Genomic DNA, 12,564 nt, shown 5'->3' on the forward strand with positions numbered 1-12,564 from the left:
CCGCGGAAGGAGGAGCCAGATGTCAGGGCTTAAAGGCAGACGGGGAGAGGGCTTACGGTTTAGACGGTTCACAAGCTCAAAACCTACTCGAATGAATAAACTATCTGGTACAAAAGATAAAGATAGGGTTTGGCTTTCTATCGGAGAACACAGTGTCTCTAAAAGTACACACGCGCGCGCACCTCCCTCTTGAGCTAGTCAAACCACAGGACCACAGCACGGCCGGGACCAGCCCACGACCGCGCGCACTCGCAGGACCCGGACCAACCAACCTCGGCAGAGCCACAGGAACCCTCGGCGTGCTCCCGCCGCGGCCACACCCCCTCGGGGCCGAGCGCCCCTCCAAGGCCCTCAGGGCTGTTGGCTGCGCAGCCGCGGGAGCTGACGACCACCTGAGGCGCCAGCTGACCACCTCGCAGTGCGAGAAGCAGGGCACACGCAGGCCAAACCCGCCCGGGAAGCCCGGGCGCCGGGAGAGGGCGGACCCCTGACGCCGCCGTCACCAGGGCAACCCTGCGGGCACTTCCTGCAACGCCGCGGCAAAGGACGCCGCTATTACACGTCACTTCCTCTGCTCGTCGGTAGGCAAGTCGAGCTGACTGCCGTAAATGAGCGGTTGAAGTCAGATATTATTGCTCCTCTTCCGCCGCTGACGGCTGTTTTGGAAAGGTGACAGCGGCGCCGGTTTCGCCGGTGACTGGCTTTTTTGGTAAACCAGGTATTCGACTTTGTGCTCCTCCTCCCGCCCCTTGTACTGGTACGGTGGCCGAAGAGGCTCGCGTGCGGCGGAAGTACCGGGCGGTGGGTGTGAGCGCTAGGGCCGGAGGCGCACGTGGCGCCGGTGAGTGGACGTGGGGAGCAGGAGGATCCGAGGATGGTGGCGGACGCGGACTCACCTGCGGCGGGAGGGGGGGAGGAAGGGAGGGGTGCGCGTGAAGACCGCGCGGTCTGCTGGGGGAGGAGGTACCAACCAGGGGTGGCGAGGCCGCCGAGTGGTCGCGGCTCTCGCAGGGCAGTGACACTCCTCACCCTTCGGGGTCCTCGCTGGCGGCCTGTCTGTGGGCGAGGTGGCAGGGTTGATACGATGGTTGTCCCCTGTTACTGGGTTCTGACCGGGGCTCGGAGGAGGTGCGTGGTGTGCACAGTGAGCACGAGGCGCGCGCCGTGTTTCCCTCCAGGGAAGAGCGAGCATGTCTTTCCGAGGCGGAGGTCGTGGGGGTTTTAATCGAGGTGGAGGTGGCGGCTTCAATCGCGGCGGCGGCAGCAACAACCACTTCCGAGGTGGAGGCGGCGGTAGTTTCAGAGGCGGCGGCGGCGGCCGGGGAGGATTCGGACGAGGGGGTGGCCGCGGAGGTTTTAACAAAGGCCAAGACCAAGGACCTCCGGAACATGTGGTTTGTATGTCGGCCTCGAAGCTTAGCCTACCTGGGGGCAGGGTGCGGTGGGGTAGCGGGGCGGGTGCGGTGGGTTTGTTATTAGTAAGTTTGACGGGAGTCAGGTGCTGGAAGATGGATCCAGCAGCTGTTATACTGAGGGTGCTGCCTGGTTGGGGAGGCAAGTCTGTGGAGATGCTGCAAACTGACTTGTAATCGTGCTGTAGCATATAAGGGGGAGATCGAGAAAGCCGAGGGTCACTTAGAATGCATCATGGAGGTGGAATTTGAGCTTGGGCTGAAAGGAAGAGGCTAAATAGGTAGTACTGTGTGCTTACCTCTAGTGTCCCCATTTTACAGATAAGAAAACTCACTCCGAATTAAGTTTTTTTGCTAGGATTATAGTTAGTGATAAATGATCAGTAAGTGATATATTTGAGATATAAAGCCAAGTTTTCTGGCCTAGAAGCCCGTGCTTTCAATTACAAAAAAAGTGAGAAAAAAAATTTTTGCTTAGAAGGGAAACTACAAAGGGGAAGTCAAGAAGAAGACCTAGTTAGAGCAGTTTTGGGGTAATTATCAATGAAGTGAAAGTCACTGGAAGTGAGAGAGATTTGACAGTAGAAGCCTACATCAAATGGGAAAATGGGTGAACAGGGTCTAATATAAGGAATAGGTTGGACCAGGGTGCAAGATGGTTTGAAAACGGCGCTGGCCAGAGCGACAGGTCCTATCCCACAAGCCATTGCTACAGTCCATGCGAGACCCATTGAGACCATAGTGGAAGTGAGAAGAAGGAAGGGTTAGACAGGAGAGAGATTTCAATGGAAACAAACTCAGAAGAACTTGGCTAATACTGGGAATAAAAGGTTCCAGGGTTTGGGGCTTGAGTGATAGGGATGGAAAGTTGGTTTTGCAGCAATGTGGTGAATATTTTAGTTTGGGTTGACAGTCAATTAAAAATAAAAGTAGTTATTTTGATATTCCAGATTTCCCTGAAAAAGAGATTCCAGACTTCACAAAAAATTGATGATGATGTGGTAGCGGGAAGTTATAAAATGAGAGGAGAAAAAGACAGGAGAACAAGAAAGACTGATTTGTAATTAGGCATTGGGGAGAAGGAAGAAGAGACAGTAGAAGGAAGCAGAGTGTTTAATCAAATAATACTAGTTATAATAAAATAACTGTTATAGGTCTCAATATGTGAGGCAGTTTTCTAAGCGCTTAATCCTCACAATACTGTATATTAGGTGTCGATACTGTTGTTAGCCCTATATTAAAGATGAGGACACTGCAGCAGAGAGAAGATGAGAACGTTACCCTAGATCACATAGCTAGTATGTTGTGGAGTTGGTTTACCAACGCGGGAAGGCTTTTCTGCCTCGGAGGGGAGCAGATAGGGTGAAAGCCCAGGTAGCCAAGAAGAAAGCTTCCGGAAGAGGTTGGTCACTATCATTGGAAATTGTTTTATATTTTAACATTGTCTTATCTTGTTTCAGTGTTAGGAGAGTTCCTGCATCCCTGTGAAGATGACATAGTTTGTAAATGTACCACAGAGGAAAATAAGGTGCCTTATTTCAATGCTCCAGTTTATTTAGAAAACAAAGAACAAATTGGAAAAGTGGATGAAATATTTGGACAACTTAGAGACTTTGTATCCTTTTTAATTGGAAGATCTACTGATCCCATTCAAAGGTTACTATTTGCTTTTTCTAGAGCTAAGTATTGATTAAATTAAACTTGCTGCTTCGTTAAATTGGACAGTGTATGCTAAGATTGAACCGTAAAGGAGAATCAAGAGAGGAGAATGTATTTTCATATATGTTGAAAAGATAGGCCCCATAAAGGCGACTTCCTTTCTAGGTTTTAGAAATAATTGCTGTTTGGATAAGTGCTACAGGATTGAGGTACTTTGCTTTGGATATGATGATTCCACTGAATAGTATGGTGGAATTGGAAGTTTTGAAACAAAAACTTGAGTTCCTCCTGGAAACTCAATTCTTACTTTTCCTGAATGTTTCCATATATTTGAACCTGACTGTTTTTAAAATTATGTGTGAATTCAGAAGTTACCTTCTTTGATCTTAATTGCTTATTCCTTAATAAACTTAATAGTATTTTTCAGTTAAATTGTCAGAAAACATGAAGGCCTCTTCCTTTAAAAAACTACAGAAGGTGAGTCAAGTTTGTGATCCCTAGGATTCTTGATTTTATAAGCAAATGGCCCCCTAGGACGGTCCTACGTAGAGCACTCAAGACTCCTTCAGTGTGTCACTGGTGATGCTCTTACAGTGAGACATTCTGTGCTTCAGATGGTGAACTTACTGATGCTTGAAAGTGATTTAATGTCGACTTTCAGAAAGTATTCCTTGCTCACATTAGCAGATTCTGTGACTGCTAGAGTATGTGTTTTAGTTTATATGGAACTCTTTTGTTGAAAAGCCTGCATGACCAAACATTCTAAGTAAAACCTTAAATTATAAAACTTATATTGAAGTCAGATATTAAGTGATTTCACATGTATTTCAATGACATTATGATATATGCTGTGAAGAAGAAATATAGGTTGCTATGACAATGTTAATATTGGGACCAAATTTAGTGTGTTGGCTTTCTGGGGAAGTGCGCATGAAGCTGAGTCCTAAAAGTTGATCAGGATGATTCCCAAACCTGCTTGCACATCAGAATTATCTGAGGGAGCTTTTAAGATGTATTTCTAGGTTCTGCCTCTAGAAATTTGACCCAGTAGGTTTTAGGCATGTAGGGACCAGGATTCGGTTTTAAAAAGGAAAGCTCCTGGAGGCCGGCCCGGTGGCATAGTGGTTGAGTTCACATGCTCTGCTTTGGCAGCCTGGGGTTCACAGGTGCAGATCCCAGGTGCAGATGTGAGCTCTGCTCATCAAGCCATGCTCTGGTGGCATCCCACATAAAATAGAGGAAGATTGGCACAGATGTTAGCTCAGTGGCAATCTTCCTCACAAGAAAGAAAGGAAAGCTCCTGGGTGACATTGATGTGGTTAGGCTAGCCCTTGGGAACCACCACGCTGGTCAAAGAGGAGGAGGAAGTGCATCACAAGAGAGAAAAGAGTATGTGCAAGTCTCTGAGACAGTCGGCTATTTCAGGGATCCCGGAAAGGCAGAGGTACAGCTTGGACGAGAACATTTAGGAGGAGTGGGGAAAGTTGTGATTAAGAGTGGAGGAGTGCGCAGGGGCTGGGTTACTCAAGGCCTGCAGGTTATGGGAAAGAGTTTAGACTTTAGTTTCAGTTTTGCTTTTAAATATCAGGGCAAATACAGTTAAATTTATACTTAAAAACAGCACTAGAAAAATAAAAGAGCACCTGGAAAGGGGTCAGTGCTGTATGTGAAGGGCCTGAGGGTGTTGCCTCAGTCCTGAAAGAGACGGTGTTTTGGACTAGGGTAGTGACAGTGGACGTGGAGAAAAGTGGTAGGTTTATGAGAGGTAGGGAGTAGGGTCGATAGGTCTTCATAGTTGATTAGCTGTTAAAGTTGAAGTGAAAAATATCACCCTCTTTCAGATGTGTGATTTCACCCTCTCTGGATGGTGCCACCCTTTAGTGAAATGGGCAACACTGGAGAAGAAGGGACTAGGGGAAGATAAGGAGTTCAGTTTTGAACATGAGTTTGGAGCACTTGTGAGAGATTCACATCGTTAGAAGCTCAAAGGAAGAGTCTGGACTAGAGATAGAATTGGGAAGGTGTCCTTGTAGACACAGTCTGGAAGAAAGCGTGAGAAGAAAAGAGCTTTGGGACACCACCTAAATTTTTGTGTCTGTTAGTGGAGACTGAGAGGGAGCTGCCAGTAGAGGAGGAGGAGGCACACCAGGAGAGTCAAGAGAACAGAATGTTTCCAAGAGGAAGTGCTCAGCTCTGGCAAAGTGCTGCTGCCAAGTGTTCGTTGGATTTAGTGACATGGAATACACAGGTCACGAAGCCAACGGTGGTGGGCTCAGAAGCCAGATGGGAATAGGAGATATTCTGGGGACATAGACTCTAGACCAGTGCTGTCCAATTGAATTTTCTGTTTTGATGGAAATTCCCACCCAGTACAATAGCCACTAGCCATTTGTAGCTATTGAGCACCTAAAATGTGGCTAGCGTGACTCAGAAATTGGATTTTTTTTGTATGTGAGAAAGATTGACCCTGAGCTAACATCTGTTGCCAGTCGTCTTCTATTTTGTATGTGGGTTGCTGCCATAGCATGGCTTGATGAGCAGTGTGTAAGTCCCCACCTGGGATCCGAACCTGTGAACCCTGGGCCACTGAAGTGGAACATGTGAAATTAACCACTGTGTCACTGGGCCTGCCCTGGAAACTGAATTTTTAATTGTTAATTAATTTAAATCTAAATAACCACATGTAGCTAGTGGCTGCCATATTGGACAGTGCAGCACTCGACAATATTTTTGAGAGGATTGGCTCTGAAGGGAAGAAAAGTGATAAGGTGATATTTACAGAGCCATTCAGACATCCTGTTGTAAGTAGTACATTATAGTTTTGAAACCCCCATGCATGTTTTGTGTAAAATTGTGAAATATATATATTTCATTGTGAAAAATACCGTAATTAACCCCAAGTATAGGGTGGATTTAGTTTCTGTGTATCTCCATTACCTTGTGTGTTCAGTAAATAGTTATTGATTTGATCCTTTATTAAAGTCTTGAAATAGCTAGTATGTCAGTGCTTTATTTTGGATTTCAATGCTAAATTTTTAATAGTTTCATTTTCTTTATTTGTTATTTGAGTGAAAATGTAGTTAATTTTTGGAAGGCATTATCTGTTTCTAAAGAGAAATGAGATTGAATGGGTTTTGGGTTTTGTTTATATGCATGTAGTGCTGATTGTTTGCCAAAGGTTCAGTGCTTTATATACATTGCTCCTTTGATCCTCACAAGGACTTTGTGAGATAGGTGCTTTATTATGTTAATTTTGCAGATCAGAAAACTAAGGCACAAAGAAATTAAGTCTTTGCCCAGGGCCACACAGTAGTAAGTACGGTAGTTCCCCTTTATCCGCAGTTGCGCTGTCTGTGGTTCCAGTTACCGGTCATCAGCTGTGTCTGAAAATATTAAATGGAAAATTCCAGAAATTAAAAATTCATAGTTTTGAATTGCATGCCGTTCTGAATAGCGTGATGAAATCCTGCGCTGTTCCGCTCGGTCCCGTCTGAGACGTGACTCATCCCTTTGTCCAGCAGATCCGCACTGTAGACACCACCCACCTGTCAGTCACCCAGTAGCCTTCTGGGTTCTTATATTGGCTGTCATGATATTGTGGTGCTTGTGTTCAAGGAATCCTTATTTTGCTTAGTAATGGCCCCAAAGTGCAAGAGTAGTGATGTTGGCAATTCAGATATGCCAAAGAGAAGCCGTAAAGCGCTTCCTTGGAGTGAAAAGGTGAAAGTTCTCGACTTAATAAGGAAAGGAAAATGTTACCAAACCTGAAGTGAGTTCGCTCACCCGTTGCGCAGCAAGCCAATCTCTGACACCGGGGGGTGGTGGAAGAAAGTAGGAACTTTATTTTTGCACAGCGCTGAGCAAGGAGAGAGGGCAGCTAACGCTGAAATCCCAAACTCCTCGAAAAGCTAAAAGGAAGGGTTTTTATTTGGGGCTTTAGGTAGGGGAGGGGGAGCATATGGCCTTGCTGGTCGGAGCTTTCCCACCAGCCTGTCTTTGGCCTTGAAACACTTGCAGAGAGGAGGGAGCCCGTGACCTTGCTGGTCAGCAGCTTTCCCAGCAGCTCGTATCTCTTTGTGGGAGGAGATGGTCCAAGTGCTTGTCCTTGACGGTGTCTGTCTCCATGGAGGATAGTGGATTCTGGAGTCAGGAAGCCAGAGAGTAAGCAGGGAATGAGTGTTTTGGTTTTAACCCCATATATGCTGGGTTTAATGTGGGGAAACTGATATCAGGGTCGATATCAAAAAACCCGCATGCTGAGGTTGCTAAATCTATGGTAGTTTTTATTATAGTATATTGTGGTCAATTGTTCTATTTTATTGTTAGTTATTGTTGTTAATCTCTTACTGTGCCTAGTTTATAAATTAACCTTTATCATAGGGATGTATGTATAGGAAAAAACATGGTGTGTATAGGGTTCGGTATGATCTGTGGTTTCAGGCATCCACTGAGGGTCTTGGAACACATCCCCCCGTGGACAACGGGGCACCACTGTAGTAGGGTGGGGATTTGAACCCAGGCAGTTGTGTAGGTTCTTAGTGATTATACTATGCTACCCCCCAGGTAACCGCACTAACTGTTTCTATCACATTTCCAGTTTTATATAGACCCTTATAAGCTGCTGCCACTGCAGAGGTTTTTGCCTCGACCTCCGGGTGAGAAGGGACCTCCGAGAGGTGGTGGCAGGGGGGGTCGAGGAGGAGGAAGAGGAGGAGGCGGCAGAGGTGGCAGAGGCGGTAAGTTGTTTGTGGGGGAGAAGTTCTACTGAGATTTCATGTAATGCAATTAATTTTGTACATAGGCAAACCTCCCTTATGTTTACCTTTTTTTTAGTAAAGCTATTTTCAAATTTTGGCAGTTTGCTATAGTAATAAGGCTTAGTTTCAGTAACTTATTTAAAAAGAAAAAACCTAATAAAGTATATTGTGAGAGATTTCATCTCTTTGGGTTACTCATGTTTTGTTGGGCATTTTATGAAGTCTAGGATTATCTTAATTAAATTTTAGTTTTTTAGTGAATGTCATTGAGTGTTAATTGTATGCCAAGAGCTGGTCATATATTCTTTTAATATCCTTGTATATTCCTCAATATTCAGGAAAACCTTGAGAGGTAGGTGATATCTTTATTTTATGGATGAGGAAATGGAGGCTTACAAAAGTTAATTTTCCCAATTGCCCGCCCAGAAATAAAACCCCTATCTTCTGATGTCATGTCAAAGACTGTTACCAATAAATGCGGTGCTTTGATTTCAGTATTTTGACGTATGTTTCCCCAAAGCTTTCGTAATTCATCATGGGCAGCCAGATGGTGAGCAGGGGTGGGTGGGCTGGGGTGCAGCACTGAGTGTGGTTAGATCTGTGAATGGTGATGGGTGAGTGACAGGATGGTGGGCAGAGCCAAAAGCAGGGAGTAAGAGGAGCTGAAAATGGGGGTTGGACTGCTTCTGTCCTGGAGCAGGAAAGAGAGAACTCTATTTCCATCTTTGCCTCTCTCAGTTTAATTATTTCACTCTATAAATGTGTTTTTTTGGATGTAGATAGCTAGGAGATAATCTTTTAAGAGACTGAACATATTTATTTCTTAAGTATTTTGGGGAGTACCCTTTTGAGAATCTGATGAATGGAGGTCCCCTCATTCCCATTCTGTATTTGGTCTCATATATAACATTAAAAAATATTCACAACTCTAGTTTATTTTGTTAAAACCTGTATGTGTTATACTAGTATTTTGGAAGTATATTTTTGTTTTCTCTTTTTATCATTTCTCCTTTTATAATTCATCAATCCTTAGAAAGTTAGCCCCCAAAACAAGTAAAAATGGAGACTGAAGTGAGAAGCCAAATATATGTTGGATAATATAAAAATGCTTTAAAATTTTAAAATGTCATGGCTCATCAACGTGAGCATCCGTGGTGGTCCACATGCAGCTCAGTTGACCTTAAACATTGTGTTTGTTGTAGTATCCCCAGAGCGAAACCACCCATATCTGCTACCCTTAGTTCCTGGGATGAAAAGCCTTAGTTCAAACAAAAAAGTATTTACCATGAGCAAAGTTGAGGTTCTCATACATTTAACAGTAGGGCTAGATCGAACTTAAAGTAACAAGCTTTCCTAATTCATTAAAACAGAATACTTGTTTAAAAGTTGTAAGCTAGGGTTTTAGCCTGCTGCCCGATTGGGAAATGACTACAGTTTCTTTTAAAAAATTCAGCAAGATAAATTATGTGAACCTGTGTTGATGCTTCTTTGTGGTTGTAGGAGCTGTGTTGATACTTGTAGGCTCACCAGAAGCCCAGGCTCCGGTTATTTAGTGCATGTTTCCTTCGTTTTCAGGTGGCTTTAGAGGTGGAAGAGGAGGCGGAGGCTTCAGGGGAGGAAGGGGCGGTGGTGGTTTCAGAGGTGAGTGTGGAAAAAATCTTTAAGTGACTGAATTTCTAGAATTGGCATTGTCTACCTCTTTTTTTTTAGTTTTATTTCTTTTTGCCAGCAAGAATAGAGAATACCGTGTGTTCTTTGCTTTAGCCTAATTTATAGCTTCATTTTATATCACTCTTTGCTTTTCCTTTTGAATTTTTCACCTACTTCTAAATTTATTTTGCTGTATTATTAATTTGAAAAATAGAAAGGGTAAAGTAGGTTTGCTAAACATTATAAGAGCTAATGCTGATTCTAAACTTGAGATTTGAGGAATAGTGCTATTACAAGTGCATTTTTCTGTAGCTGTAATGCTTTCATTTTCTCTTAATCAGGGAGAGGACATTAAGTGGACAGTTGACAGAGAAACTTCTCAGGCTGACTTCTGCATTAACCTGCACGATCTACTTCTCTGGATCAGAAAGTTGTTTCTGGAGCAAGTCCTGAAGAACTGGTCTTTTTATGACCGTGGAACTGAAACATCAGCGTCCTGCAGAAACAAGTGCAACAGAGTAGGCAGTTTTGCTCTAAAAGACCATGAAAAAGTGTTCCGGTGTTTTGTACAACGCTTGAAAGTCTGTGCTTGCTTAATAAATGGACAGTTTTTATTTGAAGCTTATTTGAATTTTTAAAATAAAGTGTTTTATTCCTTTAGCTTATTTAGACCTGTGTTTATTAAACCAGAGCTATTTTTGAAACTAAGAGAAACAGTGAAAGCTTAAACCCAGTGGATTTCAGATAGAAAGAATGATTTGTTTACAAATATCACTGATCTTTAAAATAATAGACTGGTGGAGCAGTACCTTCACATTACTCATAAACCAACACCCCCTTTCAAAATGTTTGCCTTTTGTGTAGGAGAACATCAGCGCCATTTACTGCATTTCCCTTTATGTTAGTTCATAAATCAGAGTTAGTCAAGCAGCTTCTCTAATTGCAATTAATAATTGATTAGATAATTTTAGTATTGATTATGAATCTGTTAAAGTTGGAACTGCTTTGTTCAAGTGAGAACTAAAGTTCAAGAAGTTTCTGAAGAAATGTTTAGTGTTTTTCATTCAACGTAGATGGAATGTTGAAAGTTTTACTGAGTGTTCTTATTGTACTTTTTTAAGGGACACTAAAGGTTTAAGATGTTATTCACCATAGATAAATATTTGATTGCCTGCCACATGTTCAGAGTCCTGGGTAGGACATTACCGATGAAGTTGGTGTTGGTCCCCACTGTTAGTGTAGTGCCAGAAGCAGGATTGCAAGATAGAGTACTCAGATATGGGACCACCTCCCCTCACGGTGCTCCTTCTCAGAAGGAGTGATGCTGCCGTATCTTCTCTTGAATTTTCTGACATGCTATCCCTAATGCTTGGTTAACTCTCGATGGCTTATTTGACTAGGATATAGCGTTGCCTATGTCAGTATTTAGAGTTTTACTTATCTTTTTTGATTTATGGAATTGCAGTAGAATTAATAAATATTTAGGCCATAAATAGACATGATGAACAAATAATGTTGAAAATTACTTTTCCACAGGAAGAAGCCGTTGTGCTCTTAGAACTTGGGAAAGGAGGCTGTTTGCTTTAGGATCCTTGGGTAGAAATTCTCAATGAGACTTAGGGCCAGGGTTTTATTCCTGGTTTGTAGAAGATACTGTGAGCACTCGAGGGGTGGGGGCATTGTCCCAAGGACAAATAGTAGTGCAGCGCTCCTAGGCTTTTTTTACCATTTAAAAAAAATGTCTAAAATGATATAACGAAAGTAATGTGTAGGTTGGTAGACAAGCCACTTAGAGAGTTCACCTTTTACCTTAGCTATTTACCTTAGCTATTTCTCTTGGTCATTGGCCATCTTTAGACTTTTATTTCCCCATCTTATTTTTCCCTTGTGGTAGTTCCTTCTGGGTTTCCTTTGGGGTATTTAGTTTTGAATCAAGTTCACAATCAAGTTTAGGGAGCCTAGCATTAATGAATTTGGTACTGTTGTAGGTATGGAGTTCCACTGAAAAAGATATTTGATAATTATTCATATATTAAATCTTTTGAGTTGTTAACTGAGTAACGTTCTGATTGCTTACATCTTGTTAGAATGCACTTGTTACCATAGCAATTAAACAGTTTAATGGAATACAATCAATATTTCCTGGTACTTCTAAAATTTGGGAACAATTATGAAAGAAGAATTGACTTTAGGCCAATAGAAGTTTATGAAATTAGACAATTGTGAGCTACGTAAACTTTACAATATGCTTATATCTGTATTGTAAGCTTTACGCAATATAGCTTTTCTGTATCCCTCATGAAGGAAGCATGAAAAAGTACTTTGAATACACCTACCACACTCAAAGCTGTAAAACTTTTATCTACACAGATAGCTGGCCATCTTTGGAATTATTTTTCTTCAGTTCTTAGAATTATTTCTAGAAAATTTAAATGGATGCTACAACTAGGTATAATTCATTACAGAAAAGGAAGGGACTATGAACTAAAGCAAACAAAAAAATGTTTTATTCTGCATACTGAATGCAAAAAAACAAAAGAAAAAGGAAGACTTCAAACCCCATGATCCGTAGGTTTTTCAAAGGGAGAGTTGCTCTTAGGTCTTACGTTTGTTGCTTTAGGGTCGTTGGGAAGTATTTTGATGCTGGGATTCTCAAGAGATTGACTTAGATAGATGCTCTTCGGAGTACTACTTTCTGTTTAAGAAAGTTTCTGTACTGGCAGCTATAGGGTCGGGGCAGATCAGCCAACCTGTCTCACCTTCAGTTATATGTAGCTGAGAGGGTGGAGGCAAAGGATTATCTTGGGTCTCTTCCTGCTATGCCATGGGAGGATTTACAAAATTAAATTAAGTGGGTAAATGTAGCCCTCTAGTGGTTCTGTAATATCCTTGCACTGTTAACTTGGGTGCATCTAGCATTTGTTTAAAATTACTGATTTTAAGAAATTTGCTATTGAGAAGAGTTAGACTTTAATAATATTGCATGACATAGAGAATATGGGGGGAAAGGTGGTAGGGAAATCTTACTCTAACTATAAATTTTTGTGTTAGATTGTAACCCACTTCGAAGTATAACAAGATAGTCC

General features: G+C 42.4%; 2 protein-coding genes across 9 annotated transcripts in view; one reads left to right on the top strand and one right to left on the bottom strand.

The window, feature by feature from the left end:
• The window catches only part of CFI (complement factor I), a 63,897-nt gene extending 63,382 nt beyond the window's left edge, over positions 1-515 (bottom strand). For all 6 annotated transcript variants that reach the window (XM_044767395.2, XM_070504566.1, XM_070504565.1 and 3 more), the window contains exon 1: positions 273-515. The gene's annotated coding sequence lies outside the window, so the exon portion shown is untranslated. The remainder of the gene's footprint in view (positions 1-272) is intronic.
• Positions 421-10,138, top strand: GAR1 (GAR1 ribonucleoprotein). Of its 3 annotated transcripts, none has more exons than XM_044767400.2 (7): positions 421-718; positions 1,179-1,398; positions 2,873-3,027; positions 3,489-3,548; positions 7,669-7,807; positions 9,404-9,469; positions 9,820-10,138. In XM_044767400.2, the coding sequence occupies exons 2-7, from the start codon at positions 1,191-1,193 to the stop codon at positions 9,831-9,833; spliced, it is 642 nt and encodes a 213-aa protein (XP_044623335.1). In that variant the 5' UTR covers positions 421-718; positions 1,179-1,190; the 3' UTR covers positions 9,834-10,138. The 3 variants fall into 3 exon arrangements, with proteins under 3 accessions (XP_044623335.1, XP_014694556.1, XP_070360670.1); XM_014839070.3 differs by having other exon boundaries at positions 552-841; XM_070504569.1 differs by having other exon boundaries at positions 593-757.
• The last annotated feature ends 2,426 nt before the right edge of the window (positions 10,139-12,564 follow it).

Source organism: Equus asinus, chromosome 3 (genome assembly GCF_041296235.1).
Source record: "Equus asinus isolate D_3611 breed Donkey chromosome 3, EquAss-T2T_v2, whole genome shotgun sequence".
In the NCBI taxonomy this organism is placed as follows: Eukaryota; Metazoa; Chordata; class Mammalia; order Perissodactyla; family Equidae; genus Equus; species Equus asinus.